A 20,048-nucleotide genomic window follows, 5' to 3' on the forward strand; every position below is an offset into this window, starting at 1 on the left:
GAAATATCGGTAAAGTCGCGGCTATTAGCCTTGTAACAAAGGTTAAGTTAAAATTAGAACGTGTAGTTTAATTATTGACGAAGGAATGTTAGTTTTCCCCCTAAGGACTGTAGACATATGTTTCCTAGTTATCCGTTGTCAAGTTAACGCAATTGAATTTAAATAATTAAACTGTCCATGTTTGCCTTTCGAGGGGTCTTGACTATAGTCAGATGGCGTAAAAATGTCCGAAGTAGATATTAGAAATTATAGAGAAACCATAATGACTTTGGCTCGGAAACGGGCGATTGTAAATAACATGTGCAGTGGAAATGATCTAAAATTATGTTTCCCGACAAATATGAAACATTTAAACACGTAACGTAAATAAACCAACCAATATTATAAATACACTGTAACCGATCCAAAAATTGAAAAAGCGACCATAAATTAATTTAAACAAAATCAAAAATTGAATGACTCGGAAAATGTTTATTTCTCGCTTTATTCGTCCGGAAACGTCCGATCTGCTGATCAAAGGACAAGTTAACAAATGTCAGACTATTCTCAGCTCGATCCAGACTCACGATCCTGTCCATATAAATTTAGATAGCTATTAACGTTACCAATTGATGGCATCCGAACGCTATCTCACAAGGATTTTAGGAAATAGTTATTTTCGTCTATCTGTTTTTAGTGGCGTGACTTTTCGGCGTTCCGGAAAAAATAATTAAATGTAGTATTTTTCTGACGGTAATTATTTTCTGAAAGCGGTATTGTATCTAATATTTGAGATTATCTTTCCACGCGATCTATGTAGGTTAGTAATAATTTAGTATTAAATTATAAAGCGGATTTTTACTGAATAGAGGCTTATACATGCAATATAAGTCTGAAGTATTTTTTATTTATGCGCAAATGCAGTTAACATTGTGTTTTTTTCTCTATACCGCTCCTTAAAATATGTCTCTTGCAATTGCTTGGTGACGAAATAAAACACTCACCCATTTGTTGTTGAGGTATGATGATGCACATTTTATTGAGATCTGAGTCAACAAGGTCCAAGTTTACCACTGAACGTGCACTGTAAATCATCGAAGAATTATACAAGACGAAGTTAAATTTGACTACACGGACGCTTTAGACTTATGAATGTACTGGGGACTAGTTTTAATAACGTATTCGTTTCCAAAATTTATCTGAAAAAGACATTTCTTAATACTTTATCACCTCTCCGTATCAGAGGCACAGAAACCGCCATGATTTGCCCAAGAGGAATAACAATATACTTTTGCTCTACAGGTTGAAATGGCATGCGAACTACGGAAGCCCCTATTCGTTCACGAAAAAGAAGCCCAGGACGACTTAATAAAAATTCTAGACGAGTTTGGGAGTCGTCTACCAGCGGTGGTCATCCACTCCTTCACCGGTTCAGTTGAACAAGGTCTAAAGTACATCGAAAAGGGCTACTATTTGGGCATTACGGGATACATTTGTAAGGACAAATCTGACGGCGGAATTAGAAGGCTGTTGTCTGAAAGATTGCTGCCCTTGATAAGTTGCTGGTTGAAACTGATTCGCCGTTCATGTACCCGAATATGAGGGCTTCCAAGCTGCCGTTGCATGTGAAGGACTCTTTGACTGAGAGGTGAGTGCTATAATTGCTGAGAAAAGTGGAAAGTGATGAGGAGAACGTTTTTTGAGAGTGTTTGTGTTGTTATCCGATTAGGACACAAGTAGGGTCGTGTTTATAATTTGGAAACTGTTCGATTTCGAAAATTGAATTTAGAATCTAAAGATAGAAGAAAAGACCTTTGTTTTTTGGGAAATCGATAGATTAAGAAAAAAACTCCGTCACTTTACCAAAATAAAAAGTATTTTTTTCCTTGACGAAACACTTGTATATTTCGTAATTTATCTTCAAGGGTCCATATCTTACAATAAGTACTCCAGTATCTAAGAAGCGTGATGTAAACGTGAGCCAAATAAAATTATCAGGAAGTACATAGATATAGAAGTAATCTAGATCAGACCCATTGCAGATGTTTCTACACCCGAATTATTGGGACATGAATGATAACGTATCTGGAATAATCTAGATCTCACTAGAGCCGTGATAATAGATGATAAACAACAAAACAATAATCTACACTTAAAATTATATTAAAGAGTTGTTTTTTTCTGAGACCGATTTTAACAAAAGATTTCTGCTCTAAGTAATTTAATCCCTGTTGGTATTTTACAACGACTCCATTCAGATACACAAAGACTCAAAGATAGGTATTTGTAGGTGTCATTTTATTGCTCCACTCCTCAAAATACCCCAAACTTATCTTTTACTTATTCCACTGCATAATCAGTATTTAGCTTTGGTCGAAATAACTTTACAGGGTTTGTTGTGAATTTGGGTTAAAATTTGGGTTTTTTTTTCGTTTCTTTTCAAATATTCCATACAATAACAACAAATTAAACATTCCAGATCAATGAACTTCGTGAACCGCTACTGCACCTTCCAGAGGAACGAGCCGTGCGCCCTCCCGGCCATCGTGGAGCTGGTGGCCCGGCTTCCTCGGCCAGAAGCCGGAGGACGTCGCCCTCGCCACCGCCTTCAACGCACTCAAACTGTTCGGACTCAGCCAGTGAATATGATGTGTACCCTCTTACGAATATACCGAGATTGAGGGCGTAAGGTGAAATAGAGGCAAAATTTTGCTGGAGACAAGTTTTGGAAGGTAAAGAATTGATTTTGATGAAACTATTTGGAGGCAGCTTAAAGTTGAAAGACGGAAATAACAAACCTGAAATTTTGTCTCTATTTACTGACACGGGGATTTTGCATAATATATACAAGCGTTGATTATTTGTAAACGAGATATTTTGATAATGATATTTTAAAGTTGTTAGGAGCGAGTAAGAGGGTTCTAAGAATCGAGATTGTGCCTTAAGCGTATACAGTGCCTTCATACATGAGATACCTTCAGATATTTAGAGCTATTTATTAATTAGCTCGTATTGTTTCTTCAAACGTCATTCTATAATTCGTGATTTAATTAATTATGAATTAAAATTACTAACTCGAAGAAATAATACTCATGATCAATGTTAACATGCATTTCGATATTGACGATAAACGATTTTTTTTTTGGACAATGAGCGATTTATATTGCTAGAGGCTATAGGGTATGGCAACACCAGACAAATGAAACTTGGCGTAATGGCCAGTGAATATACTATAATACCTACTAACACGCAGTCTTGCCATTTAGAAAATTAACATTAAATGTTGCCCCTCTATCATAAGTGTTGCAAGATTCTTGAAAAAGGTGTACTTGACTGGAATTAAATAGTATTATAGAAGTTGGTAAGAAATGTTTAAGATGTATGACATCATTATTGTTTATTTATTTTAGATATGATTTGTAATGATTGTTAAAATGACAATGTAGAAATGACTCAGTATACCAGTCGAGTATAACCTAGAAAATAAAAGAAAAATCAACTACGCAATTTACAAAGCGTACCTGAAAGGCCAAGTCTAAAATTGCCATTTACTGTACTTGGTTATTCGCATAATAGATTACTATATTTATTTACTGTGTACTTGTGGCTATTATACGCACGCGCTTTAATCGGTGCAATTAGGTTATAGCAGACTGATCTCAGTAAAACGTGTGAAGTATATTCACATTTCCAGCGTTGTTCGACGCGTCTATGACATTATTTTTAATACTATATAGTTCATTTTTGCGTAATTATATTAATATAGACTTAGTCAATGTAAACGATGTTTGATACTAACCCTTGTGTAATGTAGTTTTTAAGGCGATTTGTGATTGAGACGGATAATTGTCTATCGTAAATAAATGTTGTCTTAAGATTAAGTGGAAAGCTGTATGAGAATGTAGGAATATTATTTTTTTACACGACTTCCCGTAGGCATATAATAACGTTCTTGTACAGTTTTTCCACTTATACCCTATTTGTGTACGTACTTAAAAAGGTAAACAAACATGGTGCGTCATTTTGTTAAAAATAAAAAAGGCCAAATCAAATATATCACTGAATTTGTGATTGTACAAAAAGACACACCATAAATCCTCTATTATAAGGTTGTCTACCTTTATAAGTATCTATATAAAAGGAGTATATCAACGAATCGGCCGTCTTGCCTGCGTATGCGCAAAAGTGAACTGTTTCCCTGTGAGCCCATTTCATGAACCTATTGCCATCAACTTGTGCACGGTGTTAGGTGTCTTTAGTTATTCTCGCTCTGCGCAGAGCATTCCTAATCGAATTACAATATTTATATTATCATCGAATATTTGTAAATAGTTTGAAAATGTTTAATAATAATTATTTAACCTTTCGTGTGTTTTAGACGTGGATCCACGTTCGAAAAATCTTTACCCTCGTGTGCCTAAGCGTGGATCCACGTCCAAAACTAACAAACTTTTTAAATGCGATTTTGTTCTCTATTCTTTGGACTTTTGGGTAAATTTTTTTTTGCAACGAAAACGTACTGAATGAATCTGTCACGGGCGGCCATTAGACTGAATGGATTTCGTCATGGGAATGGGATCGACAAGTAAAAACAAGTGCATTCTGGTGACACGTGCGACCGGTGAAATTCCTTTTGTGTGATTCTCACGAAAATAAACAACTGTAAGTATTCTTGTCTATTTTGCTTTTGTTTATATTATGTAGAACATAAAACAATTGAAAATAAATGTATTATTAACTTGATTTGTGATATTTCTACGATCAAATCTCTCGCGATGTTTTTTCTGTCAATGTTTTGATTTTCTTATCGATTTATATTTGCATCTATCTTAAAAAAATGTCGTTATTATATATCATTATAAAGGAAATTTCATTAACTTTCGAATTGCATAAAGGTTTTAGTACATTTTTTATCAGAATATGAAAAATAATTGACATTTTCTAAGGTCATGCAAAATGCACGCACACATTCTCATAATAGGGCTTGCATTTACGTGACGCAGATGACGCAATCGAATGGCGTCATGTTACGTCAGTCTTGATGTTTTTGTACAGTATGTTGTTTTGTTTGAATCCATTGATATATTGAACTATATATTATAATTGCAGTGTAAACTGTATATAGCGACAATGAAATAAATTGCGCATTTTATGGCGTTATTGACACTTGTTATTAAATAAATGGAATGAGATGGAATGGAATGAAACGAGATGAAAAAAAACAATATTATTTTACTATTTCAATATTTTTTACTAATAAACGATACTATACATGCTCATGATATAAAAAAAAAAAATAACTGGTGTTGTTAATCGATTTCGCTCACGTAAAACTACTAGCGTTTCATATGGTTTCGTCCAAGTTTTCGTAACTATTTTTCTGCACACGGTTTTTCTCGCGTATCTATCTTAACTTTATAATATTATAAAAGCGAAAGCAATAAATATCAGAAAGTATCAATAAGTCATTAGTGGTTTTCTCTTCTTTTTAGGAATTCATCATGGTTGTGGTCCTGGATCTTGACCGGTTTTTGCATAAACGCGACTATATTTCTTGCTATAAAGGAGAGTGTATGTGGCCATGGGAGGAAACCCATTTCTTGCGGGAAAATATTTGTCATATTTGCCACACGGAAGTTAATAACTCCATAAGGCACTTCCGTGTCATCATGAGTAGAAATACAATTCGTCGGCTTCTACTATCAAATTTTTTCTGGTGCAAATGTGGTTATAGTGTATATGATCACTATCCCCCAGACGAATGTTGCTCATAAATTCTTAATTTTAATTTGATTCTTTTTTTAAATTCATTGATCAGATCATTCCAAGAAGAATATGTTTTTATTTTCAAAAATAAAATTGATTTCTTAATCAAATTAACTCATTTTCTCTACGTGGACACAAGAAGGTACTAGGCAAGATCTACGTCGTCCAATAAACTATTAAATGGCATAATTGACTAACTGGTACAGATTTTTTTTTTTATTTCTTTCATTCTGTCATCATTGAAATAAATAAATAAATAAAAAACTAATCTATCCTAAATAACCGTAGGTAATGGAGCCAGACCGAATTATTGACGACGTCGGGCTTCCCGAAGCCAGCACTTCAAAAAGTGTGGTATGCTGCTAATAAATATTTGTATCAAATATTTTTGTTAATCAGGGAATTCTAACAAGTAAATATTTTTTTCAATTTTCATCTTTGTAGGGTACCGGAAGACATTTTCCCGATGACGACGATTATGATTGGCAGCCTAATCAAAGGCCTCATGACCTTGATATGTCTTATTCCGAGGTAGATATTTAACAATTTTTTTTTACTTTTTATTTTTAGAGTTTTGCACGCATTCTCCCTCTGATTAATTATAAATGAATATGATTATATTTGTCACATTATCAAAAAGAATTATCATAAATGGCAATTTACTCTTGTAGATACTCAGTGGGCCATTAGGCGAGGAGCTAAGAGTGGATTCGGGCAGTGAGGAAGAGGAGGAACCTATGTCGCTGGAGGAGCTTCGAGCTATCCTGGAAGAGACAGCCGAAGATGTTGAGGAAGATCCCGAAGAACACGAGAGGCTGTCTGAATCTTTCAATTGGTCAAGCGATTATAGTACATTTAGAGGTCAACCGGAAGTTTATTCCCAGGCAGGCGAGCGAGGTCCCAATATTAAGGAAACAGATCCTCTGAAGCTATTCACTCATGTTTGGGATCACGATATAATGAACAGTATTGTGGCACAGACCAACGAGTATGCCTGGCAAACGATAGCGCAAGCATCCGAGTTACCGGACGGTATCTCGGCGCATTCTCGATTAAATGATTGGGTAGAAACCACTACTGATGAGCTGTACAAGCTCTTTGCGGTGATGATTTTTATGTCGCTGATGGTCGCAGGACGTGTGAGTGAATACTGGAGCACGGGTACCCTGGCCATGCCAGGTTTTCGTAAACTTATGAGTATAAAACGGTACTGGCTACTCATGCGTTTCCTGCACTTTGTCGATAACAATACTATCAGTGTTCATGGTTCCGATCGTAAAGTTGCTAAGATACAACCCATCATTGACCATTGTAATAAAAAGTTTAATAGCATGTACACGCCTCGCAGAGAAATAAGCATTGACGAATCGTTGCTGCTTTTTAAAGGACGCTTGAGTTGGATTCAGTGTATCCGTACAAAAGCAGCACGGTTTGGTATCAAATTTTATGAACTTTGCGAGGCGGTTACAGGCTATTTGCTCAAATTTGAGGTTTACACGGGAAAAAAATATCCACAGACAGGGGACTCTGCGGAGGACTCCTTGTATGGCTTTACGAGCGCAAGTGCGAAAGTGGTGCTAAGGCTCATGCAAAGATTCCTCAACAAAGGTCACTGTCTTGTAATGGATAACTTTTATAATTCAGTTACTTTGACACGATTTTTAAAGTTGAATAAGACCGATGTCATCGGAACTCTGAACAGGCGAAGAATGGGGACACCGAGGGACATACAAATTCTCAACGAAAGGAAACTTCAAAAAGCAGCAGTGGTAAGTAGACACTGTGGTGACGTATCTGTCTTATCCTGGAAAGACGTTAAATTAGTAACCACAGTGTCGACTTACCACAATGCGGACATGTTGCCTGGAAGAAGAGCAGGACAACAAATATTGAAGCCTGTGGTTGTGCACGACTACAATAAGTACATGGGCGGTGTAGATTTAAAAGATCAAATGCTGTCCATGTACTTAATGGAACGCAAAAGGGGGATGAAATGGTACTTGAAAGTGTTCAAACGGCTAATAAATGTTAGCATTTTGAACATTTTTATCATACATCGCGAGAACAGCACAAATCCCCTCAGCCACAGGCAATTCAGATATAAATTGGCGGAGCAACTGGCTCAGAAATACCCAAATTTGACCTTATCTCGGCTAATAAATCCTCCTGCTCTTCTCCGCTTAGATGGTGATAATCACTTTCCAATCTATGCAGATTCTTTAGAAGATCGAGCGGGGAGCAAAAGAAACAAAATTAAAAGAAACCGCTGCGTTCGTTGCTCCTTAAAAAAATACGGAAAGAAGTTAACACCGTTTGCCAGAAGTGTCAGAAGTTCCTTTGTCTCGGTCAATGTTGGATTGAATACCACACTCTCGAAAATTTATAAAATTTTGTCGCTAATGTAGGTATAACTAACATCGTGCCACAAAAAAACCCGACTACGGAAAAAAGCATCTGAAAAGTATGAAACAAGAATATATTCCAGAATCAACGAAATACGGTATAGTGAGCATCTCCAGGTTATGGCCGTATTCGCATGCCGTTATGATTTATGCGTGCTTATTTAAGTGCTTACAATGGCATGCGACTACGGCCATAACCTGGAGATGCTCACTACCGTATTTCGTTGATTCTGGAATATATTCTTGTTTCATACTTTTCAGATGCTTTTTTCCGTAGTCGGGTTTTAGTTTTTATAACTTTTATTTTTATTTTTCTCTTTTTGGTGGCTTGTGACAATTACTCAAACTTCACGTTCAGGACAAATACCGTGTCTAGAGCATTTCCAAATAATACGGTCAACACACAAGAGATGGCGCTAGCAGGTCGAACAATTTCTAATTATTCAATCTTTGCTATTTTATTTTTTATTTATTTTAAGTAATATTTGTAATGCCAAATGGTATTTCAATACTCATTGAATCAAAACTAATGCAAGTACGTTATTTGTGAAGAAATCAATTTATTTAGTGCAACTTTTTCTGTCTCATCGGCTTTTTTTTTAAAGTAGCCTATTTTTTATAGAAAAAACTAGCCTATGACACTCCTGGTGTTAAGACGAATCAATCGACACCTCATTTGTCAAAATCTGATGAGTACTTTTTGAGCTACGGTCTAACAACCGATTCAGATACATACATACATACATAGGGTGTCAAACTCATTACCCTTCCTTTTTCCGTAAAGTGGTCATTTTTATTCTATGGTTATTGTCATTATTTAGAAAATTATCCTTTTCCTAGAAATTTTTCCTTTATTTTTATTGTCTTTTTAAGTATTTTTGTTTCCATTGCTTCAATTATAAATTTTGCAAGATCAGATTTTGAATAGAAGGAGGCGACGTAAATTATAATTGATCTTGAAAAATTCAGAAGGAATGGAAACGAAAAGATTTAAAAAGACAATAAAAAGAAAAAAGAAAGGAAATTTTTTTAGATTAAAATAAACCAATTAATTTTTTTTTATTTGTAACTAATTATAAGGAACAACTTTTAATGTTTGTTAATAATTTAATAAATAAAAAGATACAATTTTGTACACGTTTTTTATTTCTAATCCAGCATTAAAGATTTTTCAACAATCAAAAATAAACATCCTGTATCACCGGTCTATGTTATGGCGCGAAATTTAAAATGCTTACACACACATACAAAGGAACGCTCGCCGCTTCCTCGCGCCATTTCATTTCGGCCGTGCATACGACGGTAATTATTACGAGCGTGGGTCAATCACACGAAAGGTTAAGAAATCGACCTGGGTTCCAACCATAAGCGGGTTCATAGTTTATTTTAGATATAACTACCTCTTGTATGCACGGAAAGCTTTTTATTAATTTAGGTTTTTATCAAAATGAAAATGGCAAAATCGCTCTTAGTCCTTTGTGTTTATTTTCATGATTTATTATAAAGCTGTACATATTTAATTCTATAAGTAAATACGGGTGCTTTCATATTGTTTAAATCAGATTAATTGAAGAGGAAAGCCCTTGTTAGATTGGAAAACTATGCTATGTACATTTCTATGATGATTACAATAAATATATTTATTATTATTTCATATTATTTAGTTTATTGACCCTCCCGCTAGCGTAAGTAGGTCAGCTATAAAGTTGGTGACTAAAATATTAGTCACACGAAGATTTATTCGTATCCATTACTTTTGGCATGATAATAAATAATGGCGGCTCATTGTCACCAAAATCTTGAATTTTAATATCAAATTACCATAAAATTTTAATAATTTCTGAGTTTTCTTAAAATTGTTAACATCTTCAGCGTTTTATTTTTACTAAAATATGTATTTTCATAGTGTCAAAAAAGTTTTAGTGTGCGATAGCGTTCTGTGGAATATTTTAAAAGTGGAAAGGAAATATTCAAGCAATAGAAAAATGAACTTTACTTCTGATCTAATACATAAAGTCCAGGTAGGCGTTATAAATCGTTCATGTCGCAAAATAGAAAACAAAAAACTATTAGTGTTATAAAGTAACGATAGATTGGGGCAGAGTCCAGAAAAAAACTTCACTGCATTGATTGTTTCTTTATTTTAAGATATTGATGCATATCTCATAGACCTAGATCTAATGACAAACAATTATTTTAGAATGAGGCCCTCGACAATGACATGTGCCTGCTAGTGGATGAGACTGACAAGTACCTAGGTGCAGCCACCAAGAGAGCTTGCCACCGAGTAGGGGACGACGGAAAACTGCTGCTGCACAGAGCATTCAGCGTCCTGATGTTCAACACAGCTGGAGACATACTCCTACAGCAGAGAACTAGTCAGAAAGTACCTCATTTTTATAAAAAGTATAATACAATCAGACCATGATCAGCAAGTTTATACAGAACAGTAGTGACAACTAGTGACAGAGAGGGATAGAGCTGTGGAGACTGATCGTGTCATCTCTTTTTACAGTGCTATGAGCGTCGAATCTTTTAACCTTTGATGCCAAGAGTCACTTTAATTTGTTTGAATGTGAATTTGAAAATGGGATAAGGAAATCCGATAATAACGTGATAGTATCTTTTCAATACCTCAGTCTTTGCAATTCTGCTAAACATTATTTTTCATTTGGGTTGCAAATTACTTTGAAAAAGTCATCAACCTTGATTAAAAAATGAATGTTTCAGGTGACATATCCAAATTGCTACACAAATGCGTGCTGCAGTCACCCACTACTCATAAACGGGGTACAAGAGGACATTACTACCGCAGCAATACGTAGACTAAAAGTGGAACTAGGGTTATCAGAACATCAGGCACGTAAGAAATTTAATTTTAATCATTCATAGCCATTCTTCCGGGATGTGGGGTCAAGGGGAGGTTGGTAGGCAGGATCCACGCAGATACTGAATGTCAATCCTATTGAGATGTAAATTATGAAGACTTAAACTGATTGCGATAGAGTTAACTTCGGACTTTTATGTGATACCTACTGATTTTAGATGATAACTTTAGAAAATTGGTTTCAAGGCTAAGCTTAAGGTATAACTACATATTATCACAGTATAAAGTTTAGATTAAGCATGGTACTGCGGTGGTTTTAGGCCGTCAGTGTCCAGCGTATCTATCCGCCTTACCGAGGTCGGAAAAATCCATGATTATTTCTACTAAAAGATAGGTATGTCCATAATGACTTTAACGAATTAAACGACTGAAGTTATCATTAATTTGCAGTTACAACCTAAGGACTTCACTCTTCTAGCTCGGATACTCTACATGGACCCCGGCGACGGGGTATGGGGGGAGTTTGAACTAGACTATGTGTTAATTCTTCAGAAGGACGTAGATATTAAACCCAATCCCGATGAAGTAGCTGACATCCAATACGTGCCGAGAAACAAATTTGACAAGTAAGTATCTAAGCAAATTTTCCAGTGCACTACGGAGTTTAAATTCCTCATATTTCCAATAGAAGTTATTCAAGTGTGTAGTTCGATCTTTCCATTTGACCAAATATGGTTAGTTTCAACATACTCTGGCTATGATGCAGAAGATATTACTATGTACTGTAATGCAGAGCCTGGAGTAAAACTTTCTGATATTCTTTCGTTTTATACAGTTTCATCGCAAATCTAAAATATCCCGTGACACCCTGGTTCAAACTGATGTACCGGCACATGCTGCCCTACTGGTGGGACAACCTGCACAGGCTCGACGAAATCGCTGAACCACAAAAAATACGATCCTTCGTTAAAAAACTGTAATGTTATAATGTAATAGTATTCTTATTATTAAAGAAATATGTAAGTAGCTGAATTAATTTCATACTTTATAGCTATCAGGTCATTTTCGAAATAAATAATTATCTGTTTATTACCGAAGCCAGTATCAGGTGCAGCTGGATCCTTTCACTCATAAATAGGCTTCAGCAGTTCATCAGAACTGTTAGCATCTGAAGCCGAGGAGGTTACAAATCTTTTCTTGCCTCGTCGATACGACACTGAGACCCAATGCAGTGTCCGCGCTTGTCTGAACTTTCTCTTCTTGAACACTTTCTTCCTGACCGCATTCTTAGGCGGTTCCGTGTCAGTGAGGGACCTGAGCAGGTAGGCCTTACAAGTAATCTGATTGCCAACGTGAAGACCGCTTCTGTACGCTGTGTGGAGATACCTCACTGCTATCACTTGCATGATCTGATCGCAAAAATAATTGAACGATTATCCAAACTTATACGATTCTTAGTTTCAATTTACAGTAGATCTTAAATAATCAGAAAGCGTCTACCATAGCAATGATAATTAGGGCCATAACAGCATTAAACCGCCATGAAACTGACATCATTTCGTTAATGAGTTTTTCCTCGCAGCCATAATTCCATATCGTTAATTGTTTCTGAAAACAATGATTAATAAGTTTTTAGTAGTTTTATAAGTTCGAAAACTGTTTAGATACCCCTTATCACAATATTTCTGCAGTAGGTATCTACAGCACGTCTTTATGCCAGACCTTTTAGAAGCGAAACGGTACGACACATGATGTAGGACACCGTTCGATTATGTCATGCCAAATTAAAACTAGGTACAATAAATACTAGAGCTACGCTTCCGACCAAAAATATGTACGTTTGCTTAATTTTGGATTACAGTCAAGCAAACATTTTGGGGTCAAAGCAAAGCAAGGAACATTAAAATGATTACCGCAGGGTTGTACTTGTATATGGTTCCCGGTTGTGTGACTCCATGGTGTATACAAGGGTACAATTCTTCCATGGAACAACAACTGTACGGGACGTTGTCTGATACAAACTTGTGGTTTGAACTGTAGGAAAATATATAAGTATCATCACTTTCCTAACATTACAACGGTTTACTCTAATTCTTGCTATTGCTATCATTGTTCGGGTTTTACGGTGAGACTCGAGAAACTTATATTTTCCAATGAAATTACATAATTCGGGAAACAGGCGATTCATAAAAATGAGACATAAGTAATCACTATGCTTAGGTAGGTGCTGTTGCTATGACTATCCTCGTAAAAGGAAACGTTATAGCACCTATCAGGATTATTTTAGGTAAGTATCTTAACCAACCTAGGTAATTCGATTGTTTATACTAACAATGTTTTTGAGTCGATATGCTCCCCGTTCATATACCACGGGATATAAAACCACTCCTGGAAGTTGACTCGGCCGCAGCAGTGGAACCTCGTCTGTAGTCTGTCTATAGCCACTTTAGATGGGAGGTGGCTTGAGTATCTCAGCATGGCTTTAGTGATACCACCTTTGATCTTAGCTGTAATAGTTCGCACGTAGTAAATTCACTATTAAAAACAAACGTGGGTTTAGTAAGAACTTCATCAATCAGATTTTACTAGTGGGTAGGTGTGTACTTATCTACATTACATAACTTATGAAGTATGATGTAACCTCGTATAATTGTTGACTGAAGTCCGGAATAAAACATGATTGCGAGGAATATAATTATCATGATAATTAAAGCCCAAACGTAATAAAAAAGGCCGTTAGTAACGTCGTATTCTCTCTTTGGCAAACCAGCCTTGAATAGCTGATATAATCCGTAGAGCTGTAAACATTTTATATCTTTATTTCCACATAAAGGATCCAAAGTATTTATGATAAACAAACTCTATAATATACCTACTTTTACACCTAAGCCAGCATGATAGGTTTCTAACTATAATAGTAGACGTAATTTCAGAAACAAAATGTAACTTTTCCGGTAAGTAATAAGTATGTAAAGGTATCAATACATAAAGAAGCTAGACAAGCATGCGGGGTTGTAAATATGGCCAGGGGCTTCATTAATTTGAACCCTCTTAGTGGCCTCTGTAAATTTTATATGCAACATTTGGTACCTCTATAACAACTGCAATAACAGAACCGCAAGCAATAATAACGGGTATAGCATTGCCATCTGGCCAACACACAAGATCCAGCAATGTTCCCTCTTCACTACGTATGCCTTCCGAAGTATTTACCAACCATATCAGATAGAATATTACTACAGGCATGCAAGCCATCATCAGCATCCGTATGTTATTAAAAGAAGCCCACGTTAGATACATTTTCAGTTTTCTTAGTATTATATTCAATAATAAGATTTTAATGTGTGCCTTCAATTTGTGACAGTGACTTATTTAAATTTTATTGCTTAAAAGAATATTAGGTTCCAGAAGAGAAATAAAAAAAACTTCAAGTTACAACCTTCAGCTCTGATTTTAAGGTTCAAAGCAGTTCAAATTTTAATGCAACTGGCAATGTCAGTGTACTAGTGTCAAAACTACATTATTGTCATTATAGTTGTCAAAGTGAACTGACAATGTTATCATTGATTCATTATGAAAATGTGTGAGAAATAAATTCGTAACGAATACTTGTTTTTTTATTATTATTTTGTTTATGTTTCTTTATAGTCTTGAGAATATATTTTATTAAACAGTGCTTTAAGTTACTATGAATGAACAAACTTCACGGAAACTATGGGTGATAAAATTTTGTTTAAAAGTTGTCTATCCAAAGTACAACTACTACTATTTCCTGGTTTACCTTGCGATAAGGTTTAGAATTTGGAACCAAAAGCGGAATCCTAATCGTGAAGATATGGATGCATTTGAAATTAAGACACTTCCTCCTCATATACTGAAAACATTTTTAAAAGAAAGATTAGAAGACAATTTACCTGTTCTTATAAATAAATGCATTGTTATATCTAAAGAACAATTTATCCAGCTTGGCAGCGAAAACTTATTTTATCTGGACAATGGAGTACTTTGGGTTGGTTTGAAACTAACTGCATCTGAGAGAAGAAAGTACAAAGCAAATGTCAATGAAAACAAAGAAATCAAATTTAATCTCCACTTTATGACATCAGAACTGCACAAAAAGCTATGGACTGGATCAGCTAAGAGTGATATAGATAATTTAAGAATAGTACCAATAGTAGGATCTAAGCATGTCTCTGAGAATGTAGCATTTACTAATGAAATTGAATTTTTTAATATTAATTCTTGCTTTGGATTGAATGTAGCAAAAGACATATCTGTGACATTCCATCCTGTGCCATGTTTGGACAGCGCACCCAAGATAGCAGCTGTGGCAGAAGTAAGCCTCATAGTGAATGATTATGACTTAGCAAATGATTTTATAAAAGAGGTTTTAAGCAATCACTTTGAAGTACCCAAGTTAGTGAGTACAAATGACATTATCTGCATAGACCTCACTCCTGACATGACAGCTAAATATCATTATAAGTACTTAGACTTGGTCAACTCAACAGGCAGACTATATTTCAAGTGTAAAAAGTTAAGCAGTGATGCTGAAGTGACAAATGAATCCAAGGACAAAGTAGTACATGCATTTTTTATTGTAAAAGGTGTCACACAGTTGACATTAGGAGAAAATATACACAGTTTAAAGCCAAAGGATGAATATTTCAAACCACCACTGTACAAAAACTCCAATGTTATATCTCAGCTATGTCCAACTGGGTTGAAAGAAAAATTTAATCAGATTCAAGAAACTATCTATCCATTCTTGACTGGTGAATTAGGTTTGTATTTCAACTAAACATTTTTTCATTAAACATATTATGAGAGAGCAAATACTCTGATTGAAACTATAAATATGATTATGTTATAATCAGAGATTAATTGAACCTTTTTATTACAGATGATTTGTTGTCATCAATGTCAAGTCCTATAATACCTATGTTACTTCTTACTGGGGCAACAGGATCAGGCAGATATCTTCTTGTCAAAATACTGGCAAAATACAATGGTGTGTGTGACTTTAAATATTATTCCCCTAATATTATGTAGTGAAATTTGACTGCATGCATAGTTGAGTGGTTGAGGTCATTCAGCCATTATATTAAACAAGCTCGTTTATTTCTTAAAATTGAGAATCATCTATTATTGTGTAATTATTTATTAAAGGAATGAACTGCCTGGCAATAGACTGCAATGCGCTTCAGAGTTCAACTGCCAAACAAACAGAAAGCAAGATCAACTCCACTGTGCAGAAGGCAAAGGCAGCTGCTCCTGTTATTGTGGTTTTGGATAACTTTGAGGTAATACTAGCTAACCCAACCTAGTTATGTTCTTCATAATATATGTGAAACAAAATGATGCTAGGACTGTAAAGAGCATAATTTCATGAAAAGATAATCAAAATGTGGTAGCATTTAGTTGTTAATAATTGTGAACATTCGTCCAGTATTTTTACGGTTCATTTTGGCGTAGTATCAAAATAATTTTGAAAAGCAATTTTCTGCACGCAGCCATAATGTACTCAGGATCTAAAGGAATTTCATGAATTTCTTCTTAATTTATTTCTTCTTATTCTTTTCTAGGTGTTTGCAGTTGATCCAGAAAACAATGAAGACTGCAGAGTCTTAGAATACTTTATGAATACTATCACAGATTTATACCAGAACTACACAAAGCATCCCATTGTATTCATAGCTATAACAGAGAGACAAGACTTGAAGCCAAATGTGTTGAGATTGTTCCTAGAAAAGTTTCACATACCAAGACTTAATGCTCAACAGAGGTATGAAATGTTAGAGTGGTTGGCGTCAGTCATGCAGCTCAACATAGATGGAGAAGAAATTGTGCCGACAAAGAACTTTTACCCACACGAAGACCTGGTCAGCCTAAGTAAATCTTCAAAGACGTCTTACAAAGAGTAGCAGCGAAAACGGAGACCTTTCTGTACGGTGATATAGACACGCTTCTCCATTTTGCGATAAGAGAATCTTATCTGAAACAGCGTAATGGTTATAATCAATTGCCGCCTGATCCAAACTTGCATTTAGTTCAAGAAGAAGACTTTAATTCTGCACTAGGTAAATATGTGCTAATGGAAATATTTTAGATACCCCATTCAAAACCTGTTTGACTGATAGGAATTATTGAATATAATATGTCTTTTTAATTAACTGTTTTCAGAATCTATCAGAGGACTACAAAGTCAACATTTAGATGCTCCAAAAATTCCAAAAGTGTACTGGAAAGATATTGGCGGATTAGATATACTGAAAAAAGAACTGTTAAAGACCATAGAGTTTCCCATCAAATACCCACATTTATTCAAAAATTCAAGTCTAAAAAGATCAGGTAAGATAATATTTAAAAGGATTAAAGCTTCTTTCTGTTTCTTTTTATGATTTACTAAATAACTGTGATGTATATTTCAGGTATTCTACTCTATGGTCCACCAGGTTGTGGCAAAACGCTTGTAGCAAAAGCAGTCAGCACTGAGCTTAATGTGAGCTTCTTAAGTGTAAAAGGACCAGAACTACTTAACATGTATATTGGACAGTCAGAAGAAAATGTTAGGAAAGGTATGTATAATATGAGACTCGAGAAAGACATTTATGAGATCAAAATGGCTATCAACAAGTGCCGGTGACTGTTGCGGGTGGCCACCACAGTACGCAAAGTATTGGAATTTATGGCGCCATTTCCGAAGCATGAGATCGACATGCGGTGCCCAAAACTAAAGGCCGCACGCTTTTAAAAACGTTTCCGAAAGCTCGGTGAAACAGACTAGTCTGCGTTTAAGTTGCAAATGCTCCGATCCAAAACAATACAACTTGATAAAAAAAAGACACACCAAGATGGGTTACCTTCTTATGAAGTACGATGGCCAATGGAGTATAGATATTATTTCATAAATGTTTGTTATCCAGTTTTTGAGTCAGCGCGCGCGTCGTCGCCGTGCATCGTGTTCCTGGACGAGCTGGACGCGCTGGCCCCGCGCCGAGGTGCCGCCGGTGACTCGGGCGGCGCCAGCGACCGCGTCGTCAGCCAACTGCTCGCAGAACTAGATGGCGTTGCTAGCGGGGAAGGTAAGCACTGACAACTGTTAGAAACCAGTCTAAGGTTGCCAGCCATTGAAACGGAACAGAAAAACTAAGAAATATTTAACAAGACAAATATTTTTTTATTATAAAGATATTAGTAGTCTACAATCCTCTCCAGTGCCACCCTATTGGTAAATTCTTTAAAGTTTTTCTGCTCTGCGTCACTCTAGTTTAAGCAGTAGACAGCCATATTTTTATAATAACTATCGTGAGACTGATTCATTCGGGTCCGAAACTAGTCGGGCTACCCCGATAAATACGCGTGAGTAAACCGTTGTTACATCATTTAATAGTAGACAGCCAATTTAATAACTTGCGCGACCCAGAAATCCTTTAAAGCCGAATATCTATCTTATCCAGTTTGATTACCTCTTCTTCTTTTCATTGAACTGAACTCAATTTAAAACTCATCAGATGCAGATACAACGAGTTTTGTATTCATAATGGGTGCTACGAATCGTCCGGACTTACTAGAGCAGTCACTGCTGCGACCGGGCCGCCTGGACAAGCTCATATATGTGGGCCCCTACTGCGGGCTCGAAGAGAAGACTTGCGTACTTAAAGCACTCTGTAGAAAGTAAGTTATCTTACTGCATGCCTTAACTTTATGTCGATCGGAGTGCATGAGGGCCAAAATATACGACTGCACGAATAGCCGAGTGTTTGTCGTCATCACACCAAATTCAATGTGCGCGACGTGTCGCGGGTTCGATCTCCGCGTAGGACAAGTATTTGTGTGAATGCTTGTTCTGAGTCTGGGAGCCTTTGTTAATGTGATTTGTATGAAAAAAAAAGTTTTGCGATATGTCATACCGCCATCTATCGATATCTATCAAGAACTACAGCTACTTGGCCGAAATCCAATGCTGTAGCCCAAATTATTACAGTCACCAGTTAACTATATGTCTGTATGTGCAGTAACAAGGTTCGTGAGGAGGTGGACCTGAGCGCCGTGGCGGCGGCCCTGCCCGACAGCTGCACGGGCGCCGACCTGCTGCAGGTGGTCAGTACCGCGCGCGCCGCCGCCGTGCGCGCTCTCGTGGCCAAGCTGCACGCTGGTAAGTGCTACTGGAAAACGATACTGCATAAAAAATATCTAAAACATCATTTCCCGAAGTATTGAGATTGTTGGGCCCAGTCAGTTTTTGATATCATCCTTGTTATAATCTTGTCCAACGAAATTATTACTAATATTTACTATTTTCTTTTTCTTATAATCTCAAATTAATGCTACCACTATTTAATGCTATGTTCATAAAACCCATGTGGTTTCGTTCTAGGTGCAGTAAAAGAGAGTGAATTAAGCCCAGACTCTGTTATTATAGGCGCTACTGAATTACTACAGCGCAGTAGAATCATTTCGACCGTCTGTTACACACCGGAAGAGTTGGCGTACTACGAATCACTGAAAGACACAAATGTAGTTGTATTAATCTAGTCTTTCACTAAATAAATTATTGATGTTATATGTAAATAATTGTTATTAAAATAGGCATTAAATGGACTGAGGTAAACAGGAGCTGGTTCTCTTTTTCAATAAAGGCTTAATCAAATTTATTGGTTTTATTGTGTTTCATTTTTAAATTGTGTCTGCGAAAGGAAGAAATGATCTTATAAACATTGCTCGCGGATGAAAGAAAAAGAAGACCACAGACATTTTCGACATGCTTTTAAGAGTTTACGTTAGTGCGTTAGTGAAGATGTTTCTGGTAAAATGATTTTTTTAAGGTTTTATAAAACCACTAAAATCATAAATATAGTTCATTAACGTGCTTTGAGTCTTGTGGTATAATTTGACCACTTCTGTACAGCGCCTTAGGAAGGTGCCGCCAGGTGGTCGCCGGGAAGAAAAGAGTATGAGTTCACAAGACAGCATAGATAGATCTTACATGTCGGATAGATCTTACTATACCAGTTTATAGTTCAAAGGAAGGCAAGTGTTTTACATGCCCGAGTTGCGTTGTAAATTGTATA

The 20,048-nt window shown here is 36.1% G+C and overlaps 4 protein-coding genes and 2 pseudogenes across 5 annotated transcripts; 5 read left to right on the top strand and 1 right to left on the bottom strand.

Annotated features, from left to right (window-relative positions):
* Positions 1–1,263: 1,263 nt before the first annotated feature.
* LOC113506685 lies at positions 1,264–2,622 on the top strand (annotated as a pseudogene).
* A 1,741-nt stretch (positions 2,623–4,363) lies between these two features.
* LOC113506687 (piggyBac transposable element-derived protein 4-like) lies at positions 4,364–8,195 on the top strand. 2 transcript variants are annotated; one of them, XM_026889518.1, is made up of 5 exons: positions 4,364–4,641; positions 5,472–5,945; positions 6,034–6,099; positions 6,190–6,276; positions 6,417–8,195. In XM_026889518.1, exons 3-5 carry the CDS (start codon positions 6,037–6,039, stop codon positions 8,148–8,150), a joined length of 1,884 nt encoding a protein of 627 aa, XP_026745319.1. In that variant the 5' UTR covers positions 4,364–4,641; positions 5,472–5,945; positions 6,034–6,036; the 3' UTR covers positions 8,151–8,195. The 2 variants fall into 2 exon arrangements, with proteins under 2 accessions (XP_026745319.1, XP_026745320.1); XM_026889519.1 differs by lacking the exon at positions 5,472–5,945.
* A 1,874-nt stretch (positions 8,196–10,069) lies between these two features.
* On the top strand, positions 10,070–11,410 carry LOC113506689 (isopentenyl-diphosphate Delta-isomerase 1-like). Its single transcript, XM_026889522.1, has 3 exons — positions 10,070–10,168; positions 10,348–10,533; positions 10,878–11,410. Exons 1-3 carry the CDS (start codon positions 10,133–10,135, stop codon positions 11,037–11,039), a joined length of 384 nt encoding a protein of 127 aa, XP_026745323.1. The 5' UTR covers positions 10,070–10,132; the 3' UTR covers positions 11,040–11,410.
* On the top strand, positions 11,053–12,000 carry LOC113506690 (isopentenyl-diphosphate Delta-isomerase II-like). Its single transcript, XM_026889523.1, has 3 exons — positions 11,053–11,074; positions 11,408–11,600; positions 11,810–12,000. The coding sequence occupies exons 1-3, from the start codon at positions 11,053–11,055 to the stop codon at positions 11,952–11,954; spliced, it is 360 nt and encodes a 119-aa protein (XP_026745324.1). The 3' UTR covers positions 11,955–12,000.
* Positions 12,001–12,082: 82 nt separating this feature from the next.
* Positions 12,083–14,280, bottom strand: LOC113506688 (RDS/peripherin-like protein xRDS35). The gene is made up of 6 exons (XM_026889520.1): positions 14,065–14,280; positions 13,616–13,772; positions 13,307–13,481; positions 12,888–13,008; positions 12,475–12,582; positions 12,083–12,383 (listed from the first exon to the last, which is right to left on the bottom strand). The coding sequence occupies exons 1-6, from the start codon at positions 14,272–14,274 to the stop codon at positions 12,099–12,101; spliced, it is 1,056 nt and encodes a 351-aa protein (XP_026745321.1). The 5' UTR covers positions 14,275–14,280; the 3' UTR covers positions 12,083–12,098.
* Positions 14,281–14,555: 275 nt separating this feature from the next.
* On the top strand, positions 14,556–19,494 carry LOC113506691 (annotated as a pseudogene).
* The last annotated feature ends 554 nt before the right edge of the window (positions 19,495–20,048 follow it).

This window comes from Trichoplusia ni (genome assembly GCF_003590095.1).
Source record: "Trichoplusia ni isolate ovarian cell line Hi5 chromosome 23 unlocalized genomic scaffold, tn1 tig00001283_group22, whole genome shotgun sequence".
Classification (NCBI taxonomy): Eukaryota; Metazoa; Arthropoda; class Insecta; order Lepidoptera; family Noctuidae; genus Trichoplusia; species Trichoplusia ni.

Bases quoted from the DNA above. Each gene is read 5' to 3' on its own strand.
- LOC113506687 (XM_026889518.1), top strand. From the start codon at position 6,037: ATGGAGCCAGACCGAATTATTGACGACGTCGGGCTTCCCGAAGCCAGC. The intron at 6,100-6,189 runs GTATGCTGCTAA...TCATCTTTGTAG, and splicing joins CCAGCACTTCAAAAAGTGTG to GGTACCGGAAGACATTTTCC. The intron at 6,277-6,416 runs GTAGATATTTAA...TTACTCTTGTAG, and splicing joins TTGATATGTCTTATTCCGAG to ATACTCAGTGGGCCATTAGG.
- LOC113506689 (XM_026889522.1), top strand. From the start codon at position 10,133: ATGAACTTTACTTCTGATCTAATACATAAAGTCCAG. The intron at 10,169-10,347 runs GTAGGCGTTATA...CAATTATTTTAG, and splicing joins ATCTAATACATAAAGTCCAG to AATGAGGCCCTCGACAATGA. The intron at 10,534-10,877 runs GTACCTCATTTT...TGAATGTTTCAG, and splicing joins AGCAGAGAACTAGTCAGAAA to GTGACATATCCAAATTGCTA.
- LOC113506690 (XM_026889523.1), top strand. From the start codon at position 11,053: ATGTGGGGTCAAGGGGAGGTTG. The intron at 11,075-11,407 runs GTAGGCAGGATC...AAACGACTGAAG, and splicing joins GTGGGGTCAAGGGGAGGTTG to TTATCATTAATTTGCAGTTA. The intron at 11,601-11,809 runs GTAAGTATCTAA...CGTTTTATACAG, and splicing joins CCGAGAAACAAATTTGACAA to TTTCATCGCAAATCTAAAAT.
- LOC113506688 (XM_026889520.1), bottom strand. From the start codon at position 14,274: ATGTATCTAACGTGGGCTTCTTTTAATAACATACGGATGCTGATGATG. The intron at 13,773-14,064 runs GTACCAAATGTT...AAATGTTTACAG, and splicing joins TTATTGCAGTTGTTATAGAG to CTCTACGGATTATATCAGCT. The intron at 12,384-12,474 runs GTAGACGCTTTC...TTTTGCGATCAG, and splicing joins CCCTAATTATCATTGCTATG to ATCATGCAAGTGATAGCAGT.